The sequence below is a fragment of the Heterocephalus glaber genome, unplaced genomic scaffold, assembly GCF_053883595.1.
Source record: "Heterocephalus glaber isolate CG9 unplaced genomic scaffold, H.glaber_assembly_v1.0 deba00001497, whole genome shotgun sequence".
Classification (NCBI taxonomy): Eukaryota; Metazoa; Chordata; class Mammalia; order Rodentia; family Bathyergidae; genus Heterocephalus; species Heterocephalus glaber.
This window is the reverse complement of record NW_028258320.1, coordinates 19841237-19866877: the sequence shown is the minus strand read 5'-3', so window position 1 is coordinate 19866877 and position 25641 is coordinate 19841237. Positions and strand designations below refer to the sequence as shown.

General features: G+C 36.0%; 1 protein-coding gene across 11 annotated transcripts in view; it reads right to left on the bottom strand.

The window, feature by feature from the left end:
• Ctnna3 (catenin alpha 3) overlaps nt 1–25641 on the bottom strand; it is a 1794873-nt gene that overhangs the window by 1646371 nt on the left and 122861 nt on the right. For all 11 annotated transcript variants that reach the window (XM_021259452.2, XM_021259448.2, XM_021259451.2 and 8 more), the window contains one exon: nt 18554–18746. In XM_021259452.2, coding sequence (XP_021115111.1) covers nt 18554–18746 — 193 coding nt within the window. The remainder of the gene's footprint in view (nt 1–18553; nt 18747–25641) is intronic.

Genomic DNA, 25641 nt, shown 5'->3' with positions numbered 1-25641 from the left:
TTTCAAAAAAAGTACAAAAAACCAATAAGCACATGGAAATAAAATTCAGCGTCTTTGGCCATTAGAGAAATGCAAATCAACACAACACTGAGATTTCATCTTCACCAAGGTCAAACATGTAGTGAGTCGGTAAAACAGGAATTCTGCCTAAGGTATGTTGAAATCAAAGGTCAGTGTTCTGGTTACCACAGTGTGTGCCTTCCAGATATAATGTCTGGTTGATGGGCCCAACAATCAAATATGTCAACATTTCATTTTTCATCCAGCAATTTTGACAATGTGTAGCCATAAACAAAGGCAAGTTTGCCAAGAGTCTGACAAACTTATCAAAGCTGCTAACAAGGCTTTCAAGTCTATCCTTATCAAGTAATACTCAGATAGCAAAATAAGTAAGTCCAATGACCTTTACTTTTGTGCAATCTGTAGAATTCACTGGTAGTTGCAAGTCACTATTAACTACCTTTTTACTAGGTATATAAAGCTTGTTTCATAAACACCCCAGAAGTCAATGTTTGGCAGGTAGGTACTATTCAATAAATATTATAATTTAATTGAATGAAAAACTATATTTCCAGAACCTATTTAAAACTCTTACAATTTAGTAAAAAAAAATGTTAAATGGGCAAAGGATCTACATACTGAAAATTTAGGGAGACGTTTCTCCAGAGAAGAAATACAAATGGCCAATAAGTACAGAAAAAGATTTTCTTTCATTAATCCTGCTTTTACAATTTGGATTATATTAAACATGTACAAAAATGTTACTAAGGCCCTTTGTAAAGGTTATTTTTGATTGTTTAAAAATAGACACATTTACTTAGTAGTCAAAGTAAGAGACTAAAAACTTACCTGTACTGGAGATCATAGAAAAAGAATGATCATGCACATGTGTGTACTAGAAATTGGCATCAAATTAACTGTTATATACAGTGAATAATTATTCTAGTGAAGTAGTAGAAAAGTAAGATACACTTTACTGCTAACTTCTCTCCATGGGGGTGAATATCAAGATCATTAAAAGGCTGAGAGTAGAAGGTACTGATGAAAAACTCTAGTGTACAATGATGCAACAAAACCCTGTGCAGAATGTACTTCCCTCAGAAATTCCCACATACCAGTACTATAGTGCCCATTATGTAGCTAAAACAAATTTATACTATACAAAATTAATTTTTGTACATAAATTAACAGTAGTTTTATCTTTTCTTTTTATTTTTTTTACTAGTGATACATTTAGTACAAGAAATTTCTGATTCTTATGTAACAGGTCAAACATTTTGAGAACTGTTTGAATTCTCCCTTTACCTCAGACAGAATTAGCAAACTAGGGAAAACAGGCCAAATCTAGCCTGCTCCTTTTACATACTGAATGAAAACTAAGAATGATTTTCACATTTTTAAATGCTTCAAAGGAAAAAAAATCAAAAGAAAATAACATCTCAGGATGTGAAAAATTCCATTAAATTTAAATTTCAATGTATATAAAGTTTAATCAAACATAACCTTTTTTGTGTTTACTGCATATGTACTTCTATGACTGCTTTCACACTTCAACAACAATGCTGTGTAGTTGCAACAGTGTATAACCACAAAGCCTGAAATATTTACTATCTGGCCATTTACAGAAAATGCTGTCCTCTCAACTGAGATAAATGAACTAATACACATTCACAATCTGTTTAAAAAGAAAAAAGAAAGTAGGGCTGCAGGTATAGCTCAAGGCTGAGTGCTTGTCTAGCATGGACAAGGTCCTGGGTTGATTTCTAGTACCACAAGAAGAAAGGTGGAGGAGAGGAAGAAGAAGATGGGACAAAAGGAAAAGCATTCCACAAAAATGACAAATAAGAATTTCCACATTACTATGTGTGAATGTGACTCTAAAGAGTCAATTGTTTTACTTAAACTCTTTAGTTGATTTTTATGTCTTGTGCTAAATGTATAGACCTTGCCCAAAACTCCCAGATAATGCAAAGTTTGGTTTATCCTCTAAAATAATTAAAATTCATCCAGCATTTTTTGGCTTCAGTATTCATATATCAATAATTTTTTATCAGAGAAATTTCCTACATACCACAGTTAAATGGTTCCCTGAAGAAAGATCAACCAGCTCTAAATAATGTTCCCAGTATACTAACAAAAGTAATTATGAATATTTTTCTCACCACAAGATTAGCTCATCCAGCTTGCTCACTGCCTTTCTACCATATGAAATTCTAAGCAATACACGTAATTTTTCTGTAGCAATCTCCTTATAAAAATGCAAAGATTATGGAAACATGATAAGAAAACAAGTGAAAGTCTTTAATCGCCAGAGAAAAGTACTAGATAAATGTGGAATTCTTAAAAGGTAAAAATGTTCTCAAGCCATATTAATATTTTACAACTTTTATATATGAAGATTTATCATGTCAAAAATCAAAGGTATTACTATGAAACTTCCAGAATAATTTCTTAACTATGGACCTTCAGCATACTTTCCCGTTTTAGTCTATCATGAACTTCTTGCTATCAGCCACACTATTCTAGGGCTTCAACTGTCAATAGCCAGACAACTGTCACAGTGACCTTCAATCCCAAATGTCTTCTCCAGGGTCAGTAGAAACTGATATTTTAACTGAATAAATGCCATAGGCTAAAGAAGAAAGGAGAGGGCTGGGGAGTTAGTTCCGTGGTTCCGCCACCTCGCAAGCACAAGGTCCCGAGTTTGATCCCTAGTACAAAAAAAAAAAAAAAACACAAGAAGAAAGGAGAGGTAAAATATATATATATTGGGCAAAAAAGACCAATAAAATTTTGAGGAAGTAAGAAATAAAAGGTAAAGCAAACGGGGAAATAAGAGTTATTTTTCCTTCTTTTGGATGATCAGTATAGGTTGTGAATATTTGGTGAGGAAGATAAAATAATAAATCTCATTGACAGCCTATAACTGTTAAAAGGCAAAAAGAAAAAAGCATTGGGAAATATGACTTCATACAATGTGCTAGCAGAGACAAAGGATAAGAATAATCATTCAGAATACAATCAAGACACTTCCAGGAAGATGGCAGAGCAGTAAACAGCAGCAAATCAGCCTCTCTGAGATCCAGAATCCAGACACTGGAAGTAACAACTTGAGGAAGAAAAGAAGGTGGGTGATGGATCCTCGGGACCCAGGAAGGATTTGAAGGGAGAATTGGAGCACACAGGAAAGTGAAGAGACAAGACCTCAATGTAGAAAGAGGAGGCGGCAAACTGCACCTTCTCCCTGACTCTCAGCTCACAATGACAGAGGAGACTCAAATCTGCAGAGAAACAATGAAGGCAGGTAGCTCCAGAGGGCTCCAGGGAGAATACATTAGTGGAACCGCGCCGTGGATGGGTGTGCTCCAACAGCTGGTGAGTGACTCCTGTCCAAGCATCCCCTGGAGAGGGTGCTTGGCCAGATACCATTTTAGGGAGGGGCCAACTGAACCCAGGACTGGAATCATCCATGGGTTGGCTTCATCTCAGGGCTCTCAGTGACTGGGTGAGGCACAACCTCAGGAGACATCCAGGGTCAAGAAGCTGAGGTCAGGCGAGCAAGAAAAACCTGGAGTATTACAGGCTGAACAACTCAGGCCTCAACTCCACAACCAGAGGCCAGGATCAGCCTGAACTTCTGCGGAATTGAAAGCACCAGAATTGGCACCCCACCTTATTCCTACTGCAGGCTTCCTGTGATTATCCAACACCCCACCTTAATCCTACTATAGGCTTGGTGGGATCATTCAGCATGGATCTGGGCTCTGTCTGCCTCCTTTCTCTACCAGTGACAGTGAAGACATGCCCCAAATTGGATACTCCAGAAAACTGTAGACTCCAGAAGATGACCACAGGCTTGAAATTTCTTTTTTCTTTTTCTTTGATTTTGTTTTATTTTTCTTGACTATTTGTTTTGTTTTTTTCATGAGTGTGAATATTGTTTTCCATTTTTTTGTTTTGTTTATTCTTGTTTTGGTTTTTTTCCTTCTTTCTTTCTCTCCAGTCTTCTTCACCAGTTTCCCAAGGCTTGAGTAATCTTCCTTTGTCCTTCAGTCTTGCTTCTAATCCTTTTCTCTTTTATTTCTCTATTTTTTCTTCTTATCCCTTTTAAACTTTCTCCTTTGAGAGGAAAATCATTTTATTGAGGGGATATTTATTGTATATAATTTTCTGGTTTATTTTAGACTTTGTTATATAACTATAAATCTTGTATCAATGGTTAAAGGTGGCAAATTAACAGTTACCACAGATTGTCATTTTCTAGACTGCACTTGATATTATTGTTGTTACAGATTGTACCATGTTAGCCAAGGTGACAAAGCTGTGATCAGTTGTTCTACTTTGTATGACAACAGCAACATTATCTGGGCATCACGAACAATACCGTAGCCCAGTACCAAAGCACTGAGTGTTAAGCCAATCAGGCTGCCACATTTCATCCCTAGTAAACTGAAGAGGAATAATCCTGGGACAAACTCAAAAGCCAAAATCCAGTTAGAGCTAGAAGACATCTCTGAAAAGTAGTCATTTCCCAAAGACATCTTGATACTAGTAATAAAACTACCTACCATATGTGAGAAACTGAAAGTGTAAATAAGGACTAAATGTATAATAGGTAATGTGAAATAGGAAGGAAAGGGGAAAAGGGGAAGGAAGTGGGAGGGCTAGGGGAAAGGATAGAAGGGAATGGGATTAATATGAGAAAATGGAAAAATAGGAACAAAATTTTTGTAAATAGGGAGGAATGGAGGGGTTGAAGGGAGGGCTGGGCAAGGGTGAAAAATAAGAACCAAGAGAGACTATGTAAAGGTGCAAATTTCCAATGATGAATGTCATTATATTGTATACCTAAAACGTACCAATGATTAGAATGAATAATCGATAATGTAAAATAGGAAGAAAAGGTCCAAAGGGGTAGGGGTAGTGGGAGGGGCAGGGGAAAGGAAAGAAGGGAAAGGAAAAATGCTGAGAAATGGAAAAAATGGAAATAAAGTCTTTGTAAATAGGGAAGGGTGGAGGGCATGAAGGGAGGGCTAGGAATGGGGAAAAAATAAGAACCAAGATGCATTATGTAAAGGTACAATTCCCAATGAGAAATGTAATTGTGTTGTATACCTACAATGTACCAATAAAAGAATTTAATACAAAAAAAAAACTACCTACCATAAGCAATTTACAAGCATCAATGCAGAAAACTAATTTTTTTAAATGTAAAATGAGAAGACATGAAACTAAAGTGCAACCCCAGCTCCAGCTCACCCAAGACAAATCCAGAGGCCATTGTGGTGGAAGAAATGAAAAGCTACCCAGCTGAACTTTCTGAAATGGTAGCAGTAGAAGTAACAAAGTAGATGAATTCATCTCTACAAAAACAAAACTTGAAATAATTTCGCAGATAATGGAAGAGATGATTACCATAATGGACATGATTTTAGTGAATCTAGAGTAGAGAGAGATAAAAAAAAATAGAGGAATTTAGGAAAATGATGGAAACCATGAATCTCCAATTTAAGAAAGAACTGGAAGCTGGTCCCGGCACCTGGAGCCAGTCCCAGCACCTGGAAGGAAGCTCCCCCACCACCAACCCAGGCTCCTAGGGCAGTGAAGCTCAGCCAGTCCCAGCACCCAGAAGGAAGCTCTCGGCCTCCATCCCAGGCTCCTAGGGCAGTGAAGCTCAGCCGGTCCCAGCACCCGGAAGGAAGCTCCCACTGCCATCCCAAGCTCCTAGGGCAGAGAAGGTGAGCCGCGTGGGTGCCAGAAGCAACCCCCCACCGTGGAAATGAGAAGACACATAAACAAGCCACAAAAACAGACTTCCAGATCACCTACAGAAACCCCAAAGGGAAACGAGATGGAACACTCTGATACTCAACCACCTGGACTCTCTGAACTGGCAACAAAAGAGGATCTGGGAAAAATGAAATCAGAAATAATTACTCAGATAACAGCAAAGATTTTGCTCATGGTACAAGACATGATTAATAAATCTAGAGAGGACACAGATAAAAAAAATAGAGGATCTGAGGAACATGATGGAATCCCAACATAGGAAACAAATGGAATCCATTAAACAGATACAAACAGATTTCCAGGAGATTAAAAACTCCATCGAAAGTCTGCGCAGCAGAATGAACCAATGTGAGGATAGAATTTCACATATAGAAGATAAGATTGCAATTAGTGAGGAGGAAAAGAAAAATTGCTTTAAAATTGTAAGGGAACACAGGAAATCTATCCAGCAGCTGCTAGATGATGCAAAGAAGAATAACATAAGGCTGATTGGAGTCAATGAAGAAAGAGGAGAGAGTGCAGATGACATAAAAACACTCTTCACAGAAGTGATGACAGAAAACTTCCCAAGGAGGGGAAAAGAACTTGACATACAGATAAAGTGAGGCATATAGGACTCCACCTAGCCTTAATCAAAAAAAATCTACATATAGGCATATAATAGTTAGGATTCCAGAAATCCAACAGAAGAACAAAATTCTACAAGCCCTGAGAGAAAAGGAACAAATCACATACAAAGGACAACCCACCAGAATCACAGCAGACTTCTCAATGCAAACCCTCAAGGCAAGAAGAGCTTGGAGTGATGTATTTCAAGCCCTAAAGGAAAACTGCCTCCAACCCAGATTGTTGTACCCTGCAAAACTATCTTTCAAAATGGATGGAGAAATAAGATACTTTCATGATAAAGAGCACCTCAGGAACTTCATGAATACCAAACCAGCACTCCAAAAGATTTTAGACAATACGCTAGGAAAAGACAATGAGTATCACAACCCCAGGAAACCCAGCAGAATGAATCCATTGGGGGTGACAAATTAAACGCAAAGGGGGAGAATCCAACAAAAAGAAAAAGTCATGACAAGGCTTTTAAAACTTTTGACTTCATCTCCCTAATGAGTGTATAATTCAATCTTATTATTGTACTGATTAGTATTTTTCTGATTCTAGAGTTGCACACCATTTCTTGTGCTATACTGGCTATTTATCATCTTCTTATGTCTACATTTTAATTGGGTTGTCTATTAATGAGCTCTAAGAATTCTTTATATATTCTGGTCATAGGTTATATGCATTGTAAATATGGTCTGTTTAAGGACTACTTTTCATTTTAATGATGTCATTTAAAGTTCTAAATTTTGATGGAATCTCATTTATCAATTTTTTTCTTTTATACATCATGTTTTTTGTATCCTAGGTAGTTCTTGCCTACCCTGAATTCACAAACATTTTCCCTTATAATTTCTTCTTAAAGTTTTATACTTTTAGGCTTTCTTATTTAGGTTCATGGGTCCCTTCAAGTTATTTTCATGTATGGAAAAAAAGGGTTGAGGTTAATTTTTTATATACAGATACCAGGTGTTCCAGTGCTGTTTGCTGAAGACACTATCTCTTCCTCGGCTCTTGAATCCAGTTTATATTCTATAAAATGCTAATGTTAAATAATCTTTCAAAACTCAGTGGACCATGTATGTGTGGTTCTATTTCTAGATTCTCTGTTTTATTCCAGTGATCTATATGTCTTTCCTTACACCAACACTGCCTTGATTACTGTAGCTTTAGAAGAAGTCTTAAAATTGGGTGCTAAATGTCTTCCAACACTGTTTTTGGTCTTGTTTTTGTTTTTGTTTTTGGCTTTTCTGGGTCCTTTCTACTCCTACATAACTTTTAAATGTCAATATACAGTTATTCATTTATATCAAGTATACACAGACCTGAATTTTTATATATACCTTGTGTTTTCTAATCCTGCTAAATTCAAGTACAAGTTCTAGGGGCTCCTAGAGATTTCTTAGTATTTTCTCTGTAGATGATCATTTCATCTACATATAAAGATTTTACTTCTACCTTGCCAATCCTATCCTAATTGTGTCATTTTATTGCCAGACTATTTTGGTGGGACCTAGGTTTCAAAGTTTAATGGACAGATAAAGAGTAAGCATATCTGCCCTTGTTCCCCACCTTAAGGAGAAAGCATTGTATCTTCTCCATTCATACAAGGTGTTCTCGCTGGAAGTATGGAGTACATGTCTTTAATCTATTGAGAAGTTTCTGTTCTACTTCTAATCTCCTGATAGCTTTTACCATGAACAGCTGTAGAATTTAGTTCAATACTTTTTCTCCAACTAGTGACAGGATCATATGGCTTTTTCCTGTCCTCTGTTAAAATGATGACTTTTGGGGGTGGATCTTCCAATGCTGAACCAACACTGCCATCCCTATAACAAAACCACTTTCTACATCTTGCCAGATCTGACTTCTAATTGTTTTGTTAAACAAATTTCTATCTATGTTCATACTTTTTCCTTCTATTATCATTATCCAATTTTAGGATTAGCACAATGTTGAGTTCCTAAAATGAGGGGAGAAGTGTTCCTTCTTTTTTCTGCTTTAATTGTTTGATATAATTTATCAGTTAAAATGTTTATGGGCCTGCTGTTGTCATATAGGTAGGTTTTCAAGCTGGGTATATACTTTCTTTAATAGGTGCTATTCAAATTTTATATTTCCTCCAGAGTTAGTTTCATCAATTTGTCTTCTAAGTTACTTCTTAGAAGTTGTCAAATTTATTTCAAAAAAGATTTTTGTAATATGCTTTCTATATCCTTTTAAATTCTGTAAAATCTGTGGTAATGTCTCCTAGATCTTAATATTGTAATTTAAAAAATGTGTAACTGATATTGTGTAACAGGAAGAAAAGGTCTAAAAGAGCAGGGGAATTGGGAGGGGTAGGGGAAGGGGAAAAAGGGAAAGGAAAAAATATGAGAAGAGGAAAAAAATGGAAACAAGGTCTTTGCAAATAGGGAAGGGTGGAGGGGGTGAAGGGAGGGCAAGGGAAGGGGAAAAAAAATAAGAACCAAGAGACTCATGTAATGGTACAAGATCCCAATGATGAATGTAACTGTATTATATACCTAAAATGTACCAATAAAGTTAATGGGGAAAAAAAAGAAAGAACTGGATTCAACAGATTCAAACAGGTATCCAGGAGATCAAAAATTCTATTGAGGGCTGGGGATGTAGTTCTGGCACCCCACCTGCCTGGCAAGCACAAGGTAATGAGTTCCATCCCCAGTACCACAAAAAAAAGAAAAAATTCTATTGAAAGTATACATAACCAGTGTGAGGACAGAATATCAGATCCAGAAGATAAGTTTTCAGTAGTGATCATCAAAGAACAACTTCTTAAAAATAGCAAGTGACTACAAAAAAATCAATCCACCAACTGCTAGATGATGTAAAGAAGAATAACATAAAATTGATTGGAATCCATGAAAAATCAGAAGGTAGCACAAAGGACATAAAAAATCTGACCACAGAACTAATGGCAGAAAACTTCCCAAGCATGGAAAAAGAATTTGACATACAAGGGCTGCAGATTTAGCTCAGTGGCATGGTGCCTGCCTTGTAAGTACAAAGTCCTGAGTTCTAGCTCCAGTAATACAAAAAAAAAAAGAATTTGACATACAAAAAAATGAGGCATACAGAACTCCAATTTGCCATGATCAGAAAAAAAAATACACAAAGACATTTAATAATCAAGATTTCAGAAATTCAACTCAAGAACAGAATATTAAAAGCTCCTAGAGTCTCTGCCATTGACCTACACTCTCAACTCTCCTTTAGCTATTTCTTGTAGTCTCTATATCTGGCTCATTTCTGGTCCTTCCTTCTCTATGAAAATTCTAGTTCTTTCAGGTTAGTGCTTAGAATGAGTGAGAGAGGCCCATGCCCCACCCCCCAGTGACCAGTAAACTGATGGTGAGAACCTCGGCCAAGTGGAGTGGGGCTCCCTCCCACCTGTACCCACACCTCACCCCCCAGCAACCAGCTTAGCTGCGTGGGTGCCTCCAGCACACACACACACCCTCTCGGTACCTATTTTCACACTACAGAGTCACAGGGGGTCATAAAGGCCATTCTCCTGAGCTCCAGAAGATAGAGCAGAAGTGAACAACAGAAAGAGGGCCTCTCTCAGGCTCCTTGATGAAAACTGAAGCCTACTGGAAGAGTGAAGAGAATCTCTGCAATAAAGGCACACCAGACCACTGTAATTGATAAGTTGAAGAGATCATCACCTCCCATCAGAACCTGGACTATCTTCAGGGGAAGGGCAACTGGAAACTGCAGTAGAAACTTGCAGAGTTCAACCATGTAGGAGGACAGGGAGCTCAACTTGGGACTTGTAGCCAGAAATTGGCCTGAATCTCACCAGACTGCTACTGGCTTGCTAAGACTCATTGATTTACATCTGCACACTGCTGCCTACATTGTCTATTGTGACAGCAGAGACATACCCTGAAGGAGGCCCTTCATTTTTATTTTTTATTGTTATTTTCAAAATTATTATTTTTTTGCTCTTATTTTTAACTTTAACTTTTAATTTTTATTTTTTTCTACTCTTTTCAAATTTTTCTTTTTTCTTCTTTTTCTTTTTTTCTTTTCTCTTTTCTTTCTCTCTTGCTCTCTCTCACTCTCTCATTCTCTCACTGTCCCACATTGTTCATCTCCCTTTTTGTTGCTCTTCTGGCCCTAATTCAGATTTTTTCTTTATTTTTCTTTTCTTCTCTTTTTCCTTTTCTCGACTGTCATTAGTTTTGTCTGTTTCTGTTTTTGTTTTTTGGGGGTTTTTTTTGGAACCAGGGATCAGACTCAGGACCTTCTACTTGCAAGGCAGGTCCAGTGATAGTGAGATAAATCCCTGGTCTCGACTGTCATTAGTTTTAAAGGAAAGTAAATACAGTTTCTAGGCTCCCTATTGCTGTTAGGTTGTTCTGTTTTCACCTTTGTTCTTTCATTCTATCTTTTCATCTTGTCTTCAACAGTTCCCTAGAGTTTGCGTGATCTTGCTGTGTCCTCTGGCCTCACTGCTAACCTTTCCCTATCCTTCTACCTATCTATCCCTCCCTCCCCAACTCCTTCTAATTCCCAATCCTGAAAGATAATGTTGCTATATTGAATAGTTTATTCACTATAAACATATGTTGGGCTGATCCCCGATTTTGATTTAATTCACACAGTTAAAGGTCATAGGTTAATAACTACCACAAATTGTCATTTTCTAAGCTGTGCTTGAGGCCATACTGTTGCTGATTGTACCACTTGGGCTAAGGTGTTGTGATTGATTTAATCAGTTGTCCTTCATGATATAATGAAAATGAGATAGCCTCAGTCATTAGAGACTCAAAAGCTAAAGACCAGACATATCTGGAAGACACCTCGGAGAAGCAATCATTCCATAAGGGTCCTAAATACAAGCAACAAAGATACTTACAATAAGCAATTTTGAAGTATCAACCCAGGAATTAAACCAAGGACAGTACCAAAAACAAAAATGAGAAGACATTTAAGCAAGGCATAAACCCAGACTTCCAGCCCACCAAAGGCAAATTCTGGGGGAAACGAGGTGGAAAAGTTTGATAATCAATCACCTGGACACCTTGAACTGATAACACAGGAAGTAACAAAAAAGAAGAATGAGGCTCTAGAAAAATTCAAAACAGAAATAATTTCCCAGATAACTACAGAGATAGTGAGCAGAGTGAAAGGCATGATTAAAGGCTCTGGAACAGACAGATTAAAAAAAATAGATGGGCTCAGAAATATGCTGGAAGCCATGAATGCCCAGCATAAGAAAGAAATGGAAACCATGATCACCCAACATAGGAAAGAAATGGAATCCATGAAACATATTAAAACAGATAGCCAGGAGATTAAACACTCCATTGAAAGTACTCACAGAAGATTGAGGGAATGTGAAGATAAAATATCAGATATAGAAGACAAGATTGTGGTTAGTGACCATGAAAATGGAGATTTCTTAAAAAATAATAAAGGACCATAAGAAATCAATCCAGGAGCTGCTACAGGATACAAAGAATAATAACATAAGACAGAAAGGAATCCATAAAAAAGCAGGAGAAAGTACAAATGACATTTAAAAAACTGTTCACAGAAGTAATAGTAGAAAACTTCCCATACAGAGGGAGAGAATTGGACACACACATAAATGAGGCATATAGAACTCCAACTAGCCATGATCAAAAAAATCTACACCTAGATATACAATAGTCAAGATCCCAGAAACCCAACAGAAGAACAAAATCCTACAATCAGTTAGAGAAAAGAAACAAATCACATGCAAAGGAAAGCCCATCAGAATCACAGCAGATATCTCAACACAAACCCTTAAGTTAAGGAGAGCCTGGAGTCAAGTATTTCAAGCCCTAAAAGAAAATAACTTCCAACCTAGACTATTGTATCCTGCAAAATTATCTTTCAAAATTGTTGGGGAAATTAGATACTTTCATGACAAAGAACACCTGAGAAATTCATGAATACCAAACCAGCACTCCAAACAACTCTAAACAATATCCTAGAAAAAGACAATGAAGATCACAACTCCATGAGGCCCAACAGAATGAAGCCAACAGACAAGGCAAGAAACTAAAGGGAAAGGGGAAAAAAGAAAAAAGAAAAGAACAAACAACAGTAAAGCATCATGACAAGGATGAGTCAATATCTATCAATTATAACCATCAATGTTAATGACCTCAATTCACCAATCAAAGAAATAGACAGAATGGATTAAGAAGCAAAATCCAACAATATGCTGTATACAAGAAACACACTGAACTCAAAATGAAATTCAGAGACTGAAAGGAAAAGGATGGAAAACAGTTTTCCATGTGACAGGAACCCAGAAAAAAACAGGGGTAGCAATCTTATTCGCAGACACAGTAGATTTCAAACGAAAACTAATTAAGAGAGACAAAGATGGTCATGACATCCTTGTGAAGGGAACAATCCAAGAGGAAGAGATGACAATCCTAAATATATATGCACCAAATACAAATTGCCCCAACTATACAAAACAAATATTAATGGGCATGAAAAACCAAATAAGCACTAATACAATTGTAGTGGGGGACCTAAATATCCCACTATCACAAATAGACAGATCATCTACACAAAAAATCAACAATGAAATTCTAGAACTGAATAAAGCTATTGAACAAATGGACTTAATAAATGTTTACGGAGTGTTCCACCTCACAAAATAAGAATATATATATTCTTTTCAGCTGCACATGGGTAATTCTCCAAAATAGACCACATACCAGCTCATAGGACATGTTTAAGTAAATGTAAAAGAATTGAAGTTACCCCTGTATATTATCAGACTGCAGTGCAATAAAATTAGAGATCAATGACATAAGAAACTGCAAAACTTCCACAAACACATAGAAATTAAATAACACTCTCCTGAACAACCAATGGGTCACAGAGGAAATTAAAGAAGAAATTAGACAGTTTCTACAAGTAAATGATAATGCCAGCAAAACATACATGAATCTAGGGGACACAATGAAAGCAGTTCTATGCTGGAAATTCATAGCAGTCAATGCCCACATTAGGAAAACAGAGAGAGCTCAAATAAATGACCTAATGCTGAACCTCAAGCTCCTAGAAAAAGTGTGACAAATCCAAAGCTCATACAAGAGAGGAAATTATAATGATCAAAGCAGAAATCAATGCAATGGAGACTAAGAAAATGATACAAAAAAATCAATGAATCAAAGAGCTGGTTTTTCAAAAGAATAAATAAAATCAATAAACCTTTAGCCAACCTTATCCAAAAAAAGGAAAGAAAAGGCTCAGATCCATGAAAATAAGAATGAAAAAGGTGAAGTCACAACATACTCACCACAAATCCAGAGGATCATCAATGCTTTGAGAACCTATAATCTAATAAAATGGAAAACACAGAAGAAATGGACGGATTCCTAGATACATATGAATTGCCAAAGTTAAATGAAGAAGATATAGAAATTCTAAACATCCCAATTACAATGAGTAAAATTGAAAACATAATTAAAAATTTACCAACAAAGAAAAGAACAGGTCCTGAGGCCTTCACTGCTGAATTCTACAAGACATTTAGAGAAGAACTATCACCATTACTCTTTAAACTCATCAATGAAATTGAAAGGGAAGCAATACTTCCAAATTCATTCCTAGAAGCAAGTGTTACTTTGATTCCAAAACCAGGGAAAGACCAACTCAAAAAGAGAACTATAAGCCAATCTCCTTAATGAACAGAAATGCAAAAATCCTGAACAAGATACTGGCAAACAGAATACAGAGGGTCATCAATAAGATCATACAACCTGACCAAGTCAGATTTATCCCAGGGATGCAAGGATGGTTCAACATATAAAAATCAATAGATGTAATGTACTATATTAACAGAGCCAAGGACAAAAAACATATGATCATCTCAATAGATGCAGAAAAAGCATTTGACAAAATCCAACACACATCCATGATAAAAACCCTACAGAAAATTGGAATAGAAGGTCTTTATCTCAACTTGATTAAGGTTATCTATGAAAAACCAACAGCCAACATCATACTAAATGGTCAAATCTGAAAACTTTCACACTGAAATCAGGAACAAGACAAGGTGCCCACTATCACCACTTCTGTTCAATATAGTTCTGGAAACACTGGCCACAGCAATTAGAAAAGAGAAAGTAATAAAAGGAATAAAGATAGGAAAGGAAGAAGTTAAACTGTCTTTATTTGCTGATGATATGATACTTTACATAGAAGATCCAGAAAACTCTGCCAAAAGCCTTCTAGAGTTAATTGACAGATTCAGTAGAGTAGCTGGATATAAGGTCAACACTCAAAAAAAATAGCCTTCTTGTACACAAATAATAGATTCACTGAGAAAGAAATTAGGGAAACAATTCCTTTTACAATAGCACCGAAAAACTGAAATATCTAGGAATCAATGTAACCAAGGAAGCAAATGAACTCTATACTAAAAACTACAGCACTCTGAAAAAAGACATCAAAGAAGATATAATAAAATGGAAAGACATCCCTTGTTTCTGGGTAGGAAGAACCAATATAGTGAAAAGGGCCATACTTCCAAAACTGCTATACAGATTTTATGCAATGCCGATTGAAATTCCAACAATATATTTCACAGAACTAGAGAAAACAATCCAGAAATTCATTTGGAACCATAAGAGGCCTACAATAGCAAAAGCAATTCTATGCAACAGAGGCATGGCAGGGGGTATCAAAATCCCCAACCTGAAACTATACTACGAAGCTACTGTGATAAAAACAGCATGGTATTGGCAAAGAAACAGACCTGAAGAGCAGTGGAATAGATTAGAAGATGCAGAAACAACTTCAGACATACTCAGCCACCTCAACTTTGACAAAGAAGCCAACCATCCTCGTTGGAGGAAAGATAGCCTCTTTAATAAATGGTGTTGGAAAAAATGGATTTCAACCTGCCAAAGATTAAAACTAGACCCATATCTATCACTATGCACTAAACTAAAATCAAAGTGGATTAAAGATCTAAATATTAAAACACAAACACTAAACTTGCTGGAAGATAAGTTAGGTAGAACACTTGAAGATACTGGCATGGGAAAAGACTTTATGAAGAAAACCTCAGTAGCACAGGAACCAGCACAAAGAATCAACAACTGAGATCTCATCTTATTAAAAAGCTTCTGCACTGCAAGAGAAACTACCAACAGAGCTAAGAGACAACCTACAATGTGGGAAAAAATTTTTACCAGCTGTACCTCTGACAAAGGACTACTATCTAGAATATATAAAGAACTTTAAAAAGTCAGACCCCCAAATTTAAAGACCCAATCCAAAAATGGGCATTTGAAATGAACAGATATTTCTCAGGCAAAGAAGTAAAAGCAGCAAATAAATATATGAAAAAATGTTCAACATCACTGGTCATTTGAGAGATACAGATGAAAATAACACTGAGCTTCCACCTCACACCAGAAAGAATGGCTGCTATCAAGAAATCAACCAATAACAAATGCAGGCAGGGCTGTGGGGAAAAAGGAACCCTTCTCCACTCTTGGTGGGAGTGTAGAGTGGTTCAACCACTGTGGAAATCAGTATGGCAATACCTAAAAAAACTAGGAATGGAGCTCCCATTTGACCCAGCTATTCCCCTGCTGGGTGTCTTCCCAAAAGAATCAAAAGAATCATACCAAAGTGATATATGTGCACCCATGTTCATAGCAGCACAGTTTGTAATAGCTAAAACTTGGAAACAGCCCAAATGCCCATCAACTGGAGACTGGATAAAGAAAATGTGGTGTTTTTTTTATAAAATGGAGTACTACTCAGCCATCAAAAATGAGAAATTAGAGACATTTATAGCTAAGTGAATGCACATTGAGGCAATACTCTTAAGTGAAATAGGACACAGATGTGTGAATACCGAATAGTTTCTCTGGTGTGAGAAACTGAAAGTGTAAATAAGGACTAAATGTATAATAGGTAATGTGAAATAAGAAGAAAAGGGGCAAAGGGGAAGGAAGTGGGAGGGCTAGGGGAAAGGATAGAAGGGAATGGGATTAATATGAGAAAATGGAAAAATAGGAACAAAATCTTTGTAAATAGGGAGGAATGGAGGGGTTGAAGGGAGGGCTGGGCAAGGGTGAAAAATAAGAACCAAGAGAGACTATGTAAAGGTGCAAATTTCCAATGATGAATGTCATTACATTGTATACCTAAAATGTACCAATGATTAGAATGAATAATTGATAATGCAAAATAGGAAGAAAAGGTCCAAAGGGGTAGGGTTAGTGGGAGGACCAGGGGAAAGGAAAGAAGGGAAAGGAAAAATGATGAGAAGTGGAAAAAATGGAAATAAAGTCTTTGTAAATAGGGAAGGGTGGAGGGCGTGAAGGGAGGGCTAGGAATGGGGAAAAAATAAGAACCAAGATGCATTATGTAAAGGTGCAATTCCCAATGAGAAATGTAATTGTGTTGTATACCTACAGTGTACTAATAAAATAATTTAATACAAAAAAAAAAAGAAGAGATCCTGCCATTTGTTATGACAAACCTGGGAGATATTACTCTATGTGAAATAACATGAACATAGAAAAATATTTCATGATTTCACTTATATATGAAATCTAAAAAAAGAAGACCTCAAACATAAAAATATGGAAGTAGAGAATAAAACTGTGATTAATGTGGGCTAGAAAAAAGATGAGAAGAAATGAGAAGATGTAGGCCAAACAATGCAAAATAGTAGCTATAAATTAGGCATGGTATCCACACCTATAATCTCAGCAATGAGGGAGGCTGAGGCAGGAAGATCACAAGTTTGAGTCCCACCTAGACAACTTAGTGAGACCCTGTCTCAAAATAAAAAATTAAAATTAAAAAGTCTGGGGATGTACTTCAATGACAAAGCACCCTGGGTTCTAACCCCAGTACCACAAAAAATAAAAGTTAAAAAGTAGCAGATATGTAAGATGAACAAGTCTAGAAATCTAATATATAACATGAAATTTATAATTAATAATATTGTATTCAGGAATTTTACAAAATTTTAGCTTCTCCTGCCACCAAAAAAAGTAACTATGTGAGATGATTGACATGTTAATGTTTCATTATGGTAGCCATTTTGCAGTGTATATATAGATCCTATAACATCATGTTGTATATTTTAAGTATACACAATAAACTTTATTTTTAAAAATATATGTTAAAATTAAAATTTCAAGTATATAAAAAATAATCACCTGTATCATACATTTGACCTAACATTTATGTGGCTTGTATGTTCATTGTAATTATTTAGAAAAGACTTTCTAAATTTCTTAAATTTATGTCAAAGGCAGTGAAAAGGAAATATTTGGACATCTCAAGCCTCTTTTATGAAGCTGAAGAGGAAAATTCAACTTCCTTTCCCTCCCAAAATAGTAACTTGCAGCAAGTTAATGTACATAAAATCTTTTCTATTGATTAGTTTTTTAAATATCCTGCAGATGAGACTTACTTCATTAGAAAATTGTATTATCTAAATTGGGAGGGGTGGAGGAGTGGAAGGGAGGGAAGGGGTATGAGAAAAAAAAAGAACAAGATATATCATGTATAGGTACAAAGTCCCAATGATGATGCAATCATAATGTATACCTAACATGTACCAATAAACTTAATGAATAAAAAAAGAAAATTATATTATCGTAAGTGAAGATATCAAAAGGTGAAACATATGCTTTTATTATGTAATATAGCAAAACAGGTTATGCAGTTTACCCACAGCATTAAAAAAAAAAGTTTGCTAAATTTAAACCTCTAGAAAATTGAAAAATAAAAAATGTACTGAGGCAGATCTGAAACTTCTATCTCCCAACTGTTTATGAAAACATTATAATTTATTTATGTATGGGCAAATGTGTCTTCAGCTTCATTAGTCTCCTCTTTGTTTGCTGTAGATAAGTTATGGAGTGATGGAACCAAAGTTGTCTGCAGGGACTGAGTAAATAAAGAAAAAAGCCAGGACTGGGACATTGAGCCTCAGAGCTGTCTAATGAGCCACTCTGCCTCTCACAGCTAGCTCTTCACAGCTCTGTGAAAGACTAATAAACTCAAGCCAACAAAAACAAAATACTCACAAATCTAAGTCAGTAACTCACACCCTGAGGATATGCAGTTTGCTCCTGTCCAGGACTAGAGTACTCACTCTCTTTTTGAACTTCCCCAAGTGCAGAAGTAAGCTCTTCTTTTAAAACTGTGGCTTCCTGAGCAATCTTCTCTCCCTTGTCTAATAAATTCCAAGTTGCTTCCTCCACAGAAGCTAGAAGGACTCTGGCTCTTTTTGAACGTCCTTTTTTCCTGTTGGAAGGATTCTGGGGACAATTTACAAGTGTGGTAACCTGAAATTGGAAAAATACAGGTAATTTATTAGATAGTTTGTGAGGAGAACAGAGTCTTGAGATACTATAGCCCAGAAGAAAAGAAAGTATTTCACCATAATATTATTCATTCCCAATACTACTGGTACATTCCCAGGGGTCAAGTCATGGCACCAAAAGCTGCATAATCAGCCATCACTGAGTTCTCAACTAAAGACATAGAAATCTAAAGACAATGCTTTAGATATTGAATTTCATCATTCAAGAATACTTTAAATTACTGACTGTGTGTGTGTCTCTGTGCATTAATTACAGAAACTGCATATGGAAAAATATAAGAGCTTGATAAAGTGGTCAAAATGGGAAAAGTAAAAAATTATAAGTCTCAAAATTAGCAAATTAGAAACTGAAACTTATATCACTTTGTAGCCAGCGGCATATGAAGAGGGAGGCAAAATAATTTTAATTAAGTTTTTATAAATTGATAAATAATTGGTTAGGATAAGTTAGTAAATAATTTTAATCAAGTGTTAGTCTAAGACTAAGAATAGATATTATTAAAATGAAAAGGGGGAAACACTGATGCATACTAATAGGGCAACAAAGCCCAAATCCTCCCTATAATTAATTTTCTTTTCCTTTTAATCTGTCCCCTATGTATTTCTCCATCTTGTTGAGCCTCTCCAACAAGGCCCTCTGAAAAGTCTCCTATCAAAAGGCCTTTCCTGACCACCTCCATCCCCATCTTCTCTCACTCTATCACTTCATCTCACTTTGTTTTTCCTAAAAACATGGGACTGAATTTTTTTATTTCTTTATGTTTATCAGATGCTGCTAATACTAAAAATGTAAACTCCATGAAAGTACAAAATGCATTTAGTTCTCCAGCAACCAGAATACTGAACATAGTAGGTGTTCAATAAATATTATGTATATGGTTTGATAAGTGGGATAGTTGAAGAGATTTTTTTTTAGTGTCCATATTTTGAGTTGCCTGAATATGTTAATAATAAACATGTATTGCTTTTATAAACTTATTTAAAATAAAAGCAAATTCCTCACCACAAAAAAGATAAGTGAGATGACCAATGTGTTAATTAGTTGATTCAATCATTTTACAACCTATACATGTATCAAGACATCAAAGTATATACCTTAAATATAAACAAGTTTTATTTATAGATGATCCCTTAGTAAGGCTGTGGAAAAAAAGAAATTAATCTTAACAAAGATTAGAACAAACTCATCATAAGAGCACTATTTGGAAATTAAAATTAAGCATATGTATTTGGAAATAAAAACCTCACACAGAAGTGCATTATGAAAAATATCATTTCCTAATTAAACCCCCAATAGCAAATTGAAGCTTGAAAGTCTTCTTTATAAAGAAAGGGAAGAGGGGTATTTGTATCCAATGTTTAAACTAGAAGACCTGAAACTCCTACTGAAATCAAGGTTCCAATGAAAAGTCCATGAGATGAAAAGTGTGTTAATTGGCTTTATTGACTCTTTCTTCAATATATACATAGATCAAAACATGATTGTGTCCCATAATTATTATTTGTCAATTAAAATAAATAAATCTTGAGAGAGAGGGAAGATGGGAGGGAAGATGGGAGGGAACTAGGCTGCATCTCTTTAAGTAGCTGAGGCTTCTGATAATCATGCATCACATCTATGAGAACATATTATATAAACCCTTTCTGGTCAGCAGCCCCTAGGGATTTTGCCTGCTGTTTATGGAGCATTAGACATTTGTTTACTTGGATATTTGGACCCACTGTTTAGCTAGGAACTGAGAACCACAGAGGAAGTATGGGAATGAAAATAATTTTTGTCTGAACTTTTCTCCTTGTTCAATTACCCTCTGTTTTATTCTAATTTGCTTTATTCCCATGTTCATGACCCAGAGTGCAATGAATTATGGCAAGATTTTGTTTCCTTGCTTAGAAAATAAGAAAATCACATCATATTGCAATATGATAGGAAGATTAAATAAGGTAAAGTGTTTTTTAAAATGCATAACATGACACAAATATTGGTTGGCATTTAATGTATATTTTCTAGTCTGTTCCCCACATAAATACAGAAAATTGGTTAAGGGAATCCTTGTCAAAAGTACTCTCTCTGAGCCTAATCTTATCTTGTTTCTGAATCCCCTCATGCTAACTGTGGTTAAGGAAGTGAACAAAGAGCATTCCATATGTTTTACAAGACACTAAGTAGAGTCATGTGTCTTCATCATGTATTACATAAGGATGACAACAAGCTTGATTTATTATATGGGCTTTTACAAGCTCCAAAAATTGCACTACTGTCACTCTAATTTATATGGACAGAGTTAAAAGATATGTGCCCAGATTAAGACAAATTATAACACCTAGTTTAAAACTTGCTTAAAATGAAGAATAAGTATCATTGTCTGAAATGTTCCTTCAGAATGTATTTTGAGTGCCACAATCCATGACGCTTCCCACTGCACATTCCTCCTCTGTTGTTCAAGTCATCTATGCACGAAATGTTTTCCACAGAATAGCCTGGGCTTTAAAATTAAAATGAGCATTCCAGAAATGTTTTATTACTTATAACAAATGCTTAAGAAATGTGAGAACATTCTATAAGAACATTATGCTTCCATTTTTTTAAATGAAATTGCAACTGGTAAGTTATTCACTTATACAACTTATTTGAACATATCTTCTTTTAAAATGCCTCAGTATAATTATTTAACATTGACTAAAGTGACAGTTTTCATGATTCATTTTATTTCAGAAAGTAAATATGGATGGACAATCTGTGGCAAAAAACAAAGAAAGAAAGAAAGAAAGAAAGAAAGAAAGAAAGAAAGAAAGAAAGAAAGAAAGAAAGAAAGAAAGAAAGAAAGAAAGAAAGAAAGAAAAAGAAAGGAAGGAAGGAAGGAAGGAAGAAAGAAAGAAAGAAAGAAAGAAAGAAAGAAAGAAAGAAAGAAAGAAAGAAAGAAAGAAAGAGCAAGCAAACAAGCTAAACCTTCTTATTTTTCATCCCAACTCATCTAGGACTACAAGTTACTCCCATCAGTGGCTGTGATTCACTAGAACAGATGATTCTCACCAAGGAGGTAGGGTTCATATGTTACTTGAAAAGGTCTCCCAATTTTGAGAGAATACCAGCAGCCAGTAAAATTAGCTTTCAAGTTATTCTGTAAAATAATTCATAATTCTCCTTTTTCATATAAAATATACTCTATTTTTATAAGGAACTCAGACTTTAGCTTTGAACCTACAGCACAGATGATTCTAATGTAAAATCCAAGCTCATGTTTTACTAACTTTACATTTTTTTACTGATGCACAACCTCCCCTTTCTCTCTTTTTCAAAAATTAAAGGTCCCTCTCATATGAAAAATCTCCAGGCTTTCAGCTTGAGTTTTGGTTTATTCACTTTCCCTTAGTCTATAAATTTGTGCTAGGCTACAAAGACACACCTTCATCAAAAATACAGGAAAGAACTCCTCACTGAAATGGTGCTAAATTAGAGGTTTCGAGTAATATGAAAAGAACAGAAATTCCCAGTTTATTAATTCTGCAAGTGTAAAATTCCAAAAAACCATGTACATTTTAAATGGTTTACAATATTTATATTTTCAAGTTTAGAGTTCAAAAAATGGTTTGTAATCTTTCCTACTTCAGGTGTGCTTCTCTAGGTGCTCCAAAGATACTGAAAACTAAATTGATGTGCTTAGTAAACCAAGCCTTCAACTGCTGTTATATAGAGCCATTCTGATACATAATAGGAACACTGCAGAATATGACATGAGGCTGTGATTTATTTTCATTTGTTGCATCAGTGTAACAATTGCTTTAGGAGCTCAGATACTAGCTTTGTAGAAAGTTTTTAATACCAACTTGGATAACACATTTCTATTCTGTAACCATGTTCTTTCCCAAATTAATTCTATTTTTTTCTTTTAATTCTACTTTCATTGTGGTAAAGACCATGTTAACAGCTATGTCTTTCTTGTTTATGAGCTAAATCACTTTGAATTTTAACCTTCCTTCAACACCTTAAAAGAGCCTTCAGGGCTACTTTTGCTTCCTGCATTAATTTTAATTTATGAAATAAGATATAAGACATTTAAACCATGTTAATTAGCTAAAGCTTCAGCAGGGATCGAAAGAAATTAGAAGAGCAGAAAAAAATAAAAATTGTAGATAAGTAAAACCAATAATCTGTCAAAATAAAAGGTATCATCCAGTCTTGGGGAGAGACTATGAGATGTCTCTTTCTGAAGCCATTGATAACTGCATCTGTTCCTTACTTTTCGCCAAAAACAACCCTCAATGAGTTAACAAAATTACTGGAGAAAATTGAAGAGTTGTGAATGCAGCAAATGCACCCCTCTAGATCAACATTCAATGGTCTCCCACAACCAACCACAATCTTCTTTTAGTTCATCTCAAACCAATAACATTTACTGGGGATATGCTGTGTTCAACGCAATACCCTAGGCAATTAGGAAATAAAGATGAGTAAGCTCCAGGATGGTGATAAGAGAAATACACAATGAGCTGCAGAATAGTAACTGCTTACACTTATATAAATATAAATAAAGTGCTACAGAGATTGCAGAAACTAAGTAGACCTTCCAAGAGTGTTCCTAAGGACAGAAAGTTTTCTACCAGGAGAGATAGAAGGGAAGCCTGCCAGGTGAAGAGAACCATGTGCAAAGGGATAGAGACAGAAAATCTTTTTGTCTGAAAGTGCAGATAGTTGAGTTTGGCAGACTATGGGGTAAAAACAAGAAAGCAGATGAGATATAAAGGTTTCAGCTTAAATATGGGAAGTTTTCTAAGCCAAGGAAATAGTTAATGCTTAATAAACACTTCAAACACAATATGGCCAAAGTAAAACCTTTTTTCATTGAACCCAACAGTCCATCTGTATTTCTCTGTATTTCTTACCTCAGCTGCTGACATTTCTAACTTCAGATAGAAACTCAAAGGTCATCTGGGCTATTCCCTATCTCTCATCTTTGTCTCCAAGGTCTTATCATCCACAACACAGAAATAGGGCCTCAATCTCAGCCTGTCAACCAATCTATTGTTATTTTTTTTAAGTGTGTGAGAATTCTGGCTCCTATTGAGTACTCTACAAAGGGGCTCTGAAGAAGTCACTACTTCCACAACAGTTCCATACCCTACTTCCACAACAGTTCCATACCCAAAGGTTCCATACAGGCATCACTTTCAAGGCAGACTTGTCTGACACACCAGCACTAGCTTAAAACTTTCCAGTGGTTACCTGCTGCCTACAAGATAAGCCCAAACATTAGTAGGGTTTATGAAGCAATCTATGATCTTACTCCTGATTAAATTTTCATGCTCACCCTCTATTTGTATAGTTTGACCACAGTACCACCACTCCCAGCACAGAGGTAGGAGCTTCCAAGCCACCTTACCACCACTCCCAACACAAAGGTAGGGGCTTCCAGGCCGCCTTACCACCGCTCCCAGCACAGAGGTAAGTGCTTCTGGGCCACTGTACCATCACTCCCAGGGCAGAGGAAGGGGCTTCCGGGCCACCATACCACCACTCCCAAAGCACAGGAGGTGAGCCCCACAGGCACCAACAGCACACATCCCCCCTGCCTCCCCCAACAACCCCCCCTGTCAAAATGAAGAGACACAAAACAAGTCTCAAAACCAGACTTCCAGATAAACTACAGCAACCCCAAGGGGAAATGAGATGAAACACTCTGATACTCAACCATCTGGATTCCCTGAACTGGCAACAAAAGAGGATCTGGAAAAAATGAAATCAGAAATAATTTCTCAGATAACAGCAGAGATTGTGCTCATAGTGCAAGACATGATTAAGAAATCTAGAGAGGAGCTCAGGAACATGATGGAATCCCAATGTAGGAAACAAATGGAATCCATAAAACAGATACAAACAGATTTCCAGGAGATTAAAAACTCCATTGAAAGTCTATACAGCAGAATGAGCCAATGTGAGGACAGAATTTCAGATATAGAAGATAAGATTGCAATTAGTGACCAGGAAAAGAAAAATTGCTTCAAAATTGTAAGGGACCATGAGAAATCAACCCAGCAGCTGCTAAACGATGCAAAGAAGAATAACATAAGACTGACTGGAATCAAAGAAGAAACAGGAGAGAGTGCAGATGGCATAAAAAAAACTGTTCACAGAAGTAATGGCAGAAAATTTCCCAAGCAGGGGAAAAGAACTTGACATACAGATAAGTGAGCCATATAGGATTCCAACTAGCCTTGATCAAAAAAAAATCTACACCTAGACATATAACAGTCAAGATTCCAGAAACCCAACAGAAAAATAAAGTTCTACAAGCAATTAGAGAAAAGAAACAAATCACAAAGGAAAGCCTATCAGAATTAAGGCAGACTTCTCAATGTATAGTTTGACCATGAACTACTTGGGCTCAGAACAGAAAATGTGTGCAACCTTAACCTAGAATGCCTTTTCTCACTCATAGCTGCTTCTTGTCATTTATTAAAGTGTCATATAATTAGCCATTAACATATTGCTTTCCCAGCTGTACTGTAACATGGTTTTAGAGGCTGCTTTTGCCAAAAGCAATGACTCTTCACTTGGGCCTACAAATGTCAGATAAGTAACTAAAAGCTCGGCATCAACACCTTAATTCTGTATCTATCTCCTTTTTTACCTGAAACTTTGGGTCAGTTTCCTGCTCATCCCTGCAATGTAGACATATTATTCACTCAAGGAGTGTCTTCTGAAAATATGAGACTGATTAGCCTTAAATTTATCTTACCTCTCTCCTCCCACTTCAAGACTGATGACACCAAGGTAATAATAAAATATTTTTTCAAGATTCCAAGAATAGTGAGCCTTGCAGGCAGATCATCTCATAATGGAAATGTCACCCTCTTGAAAA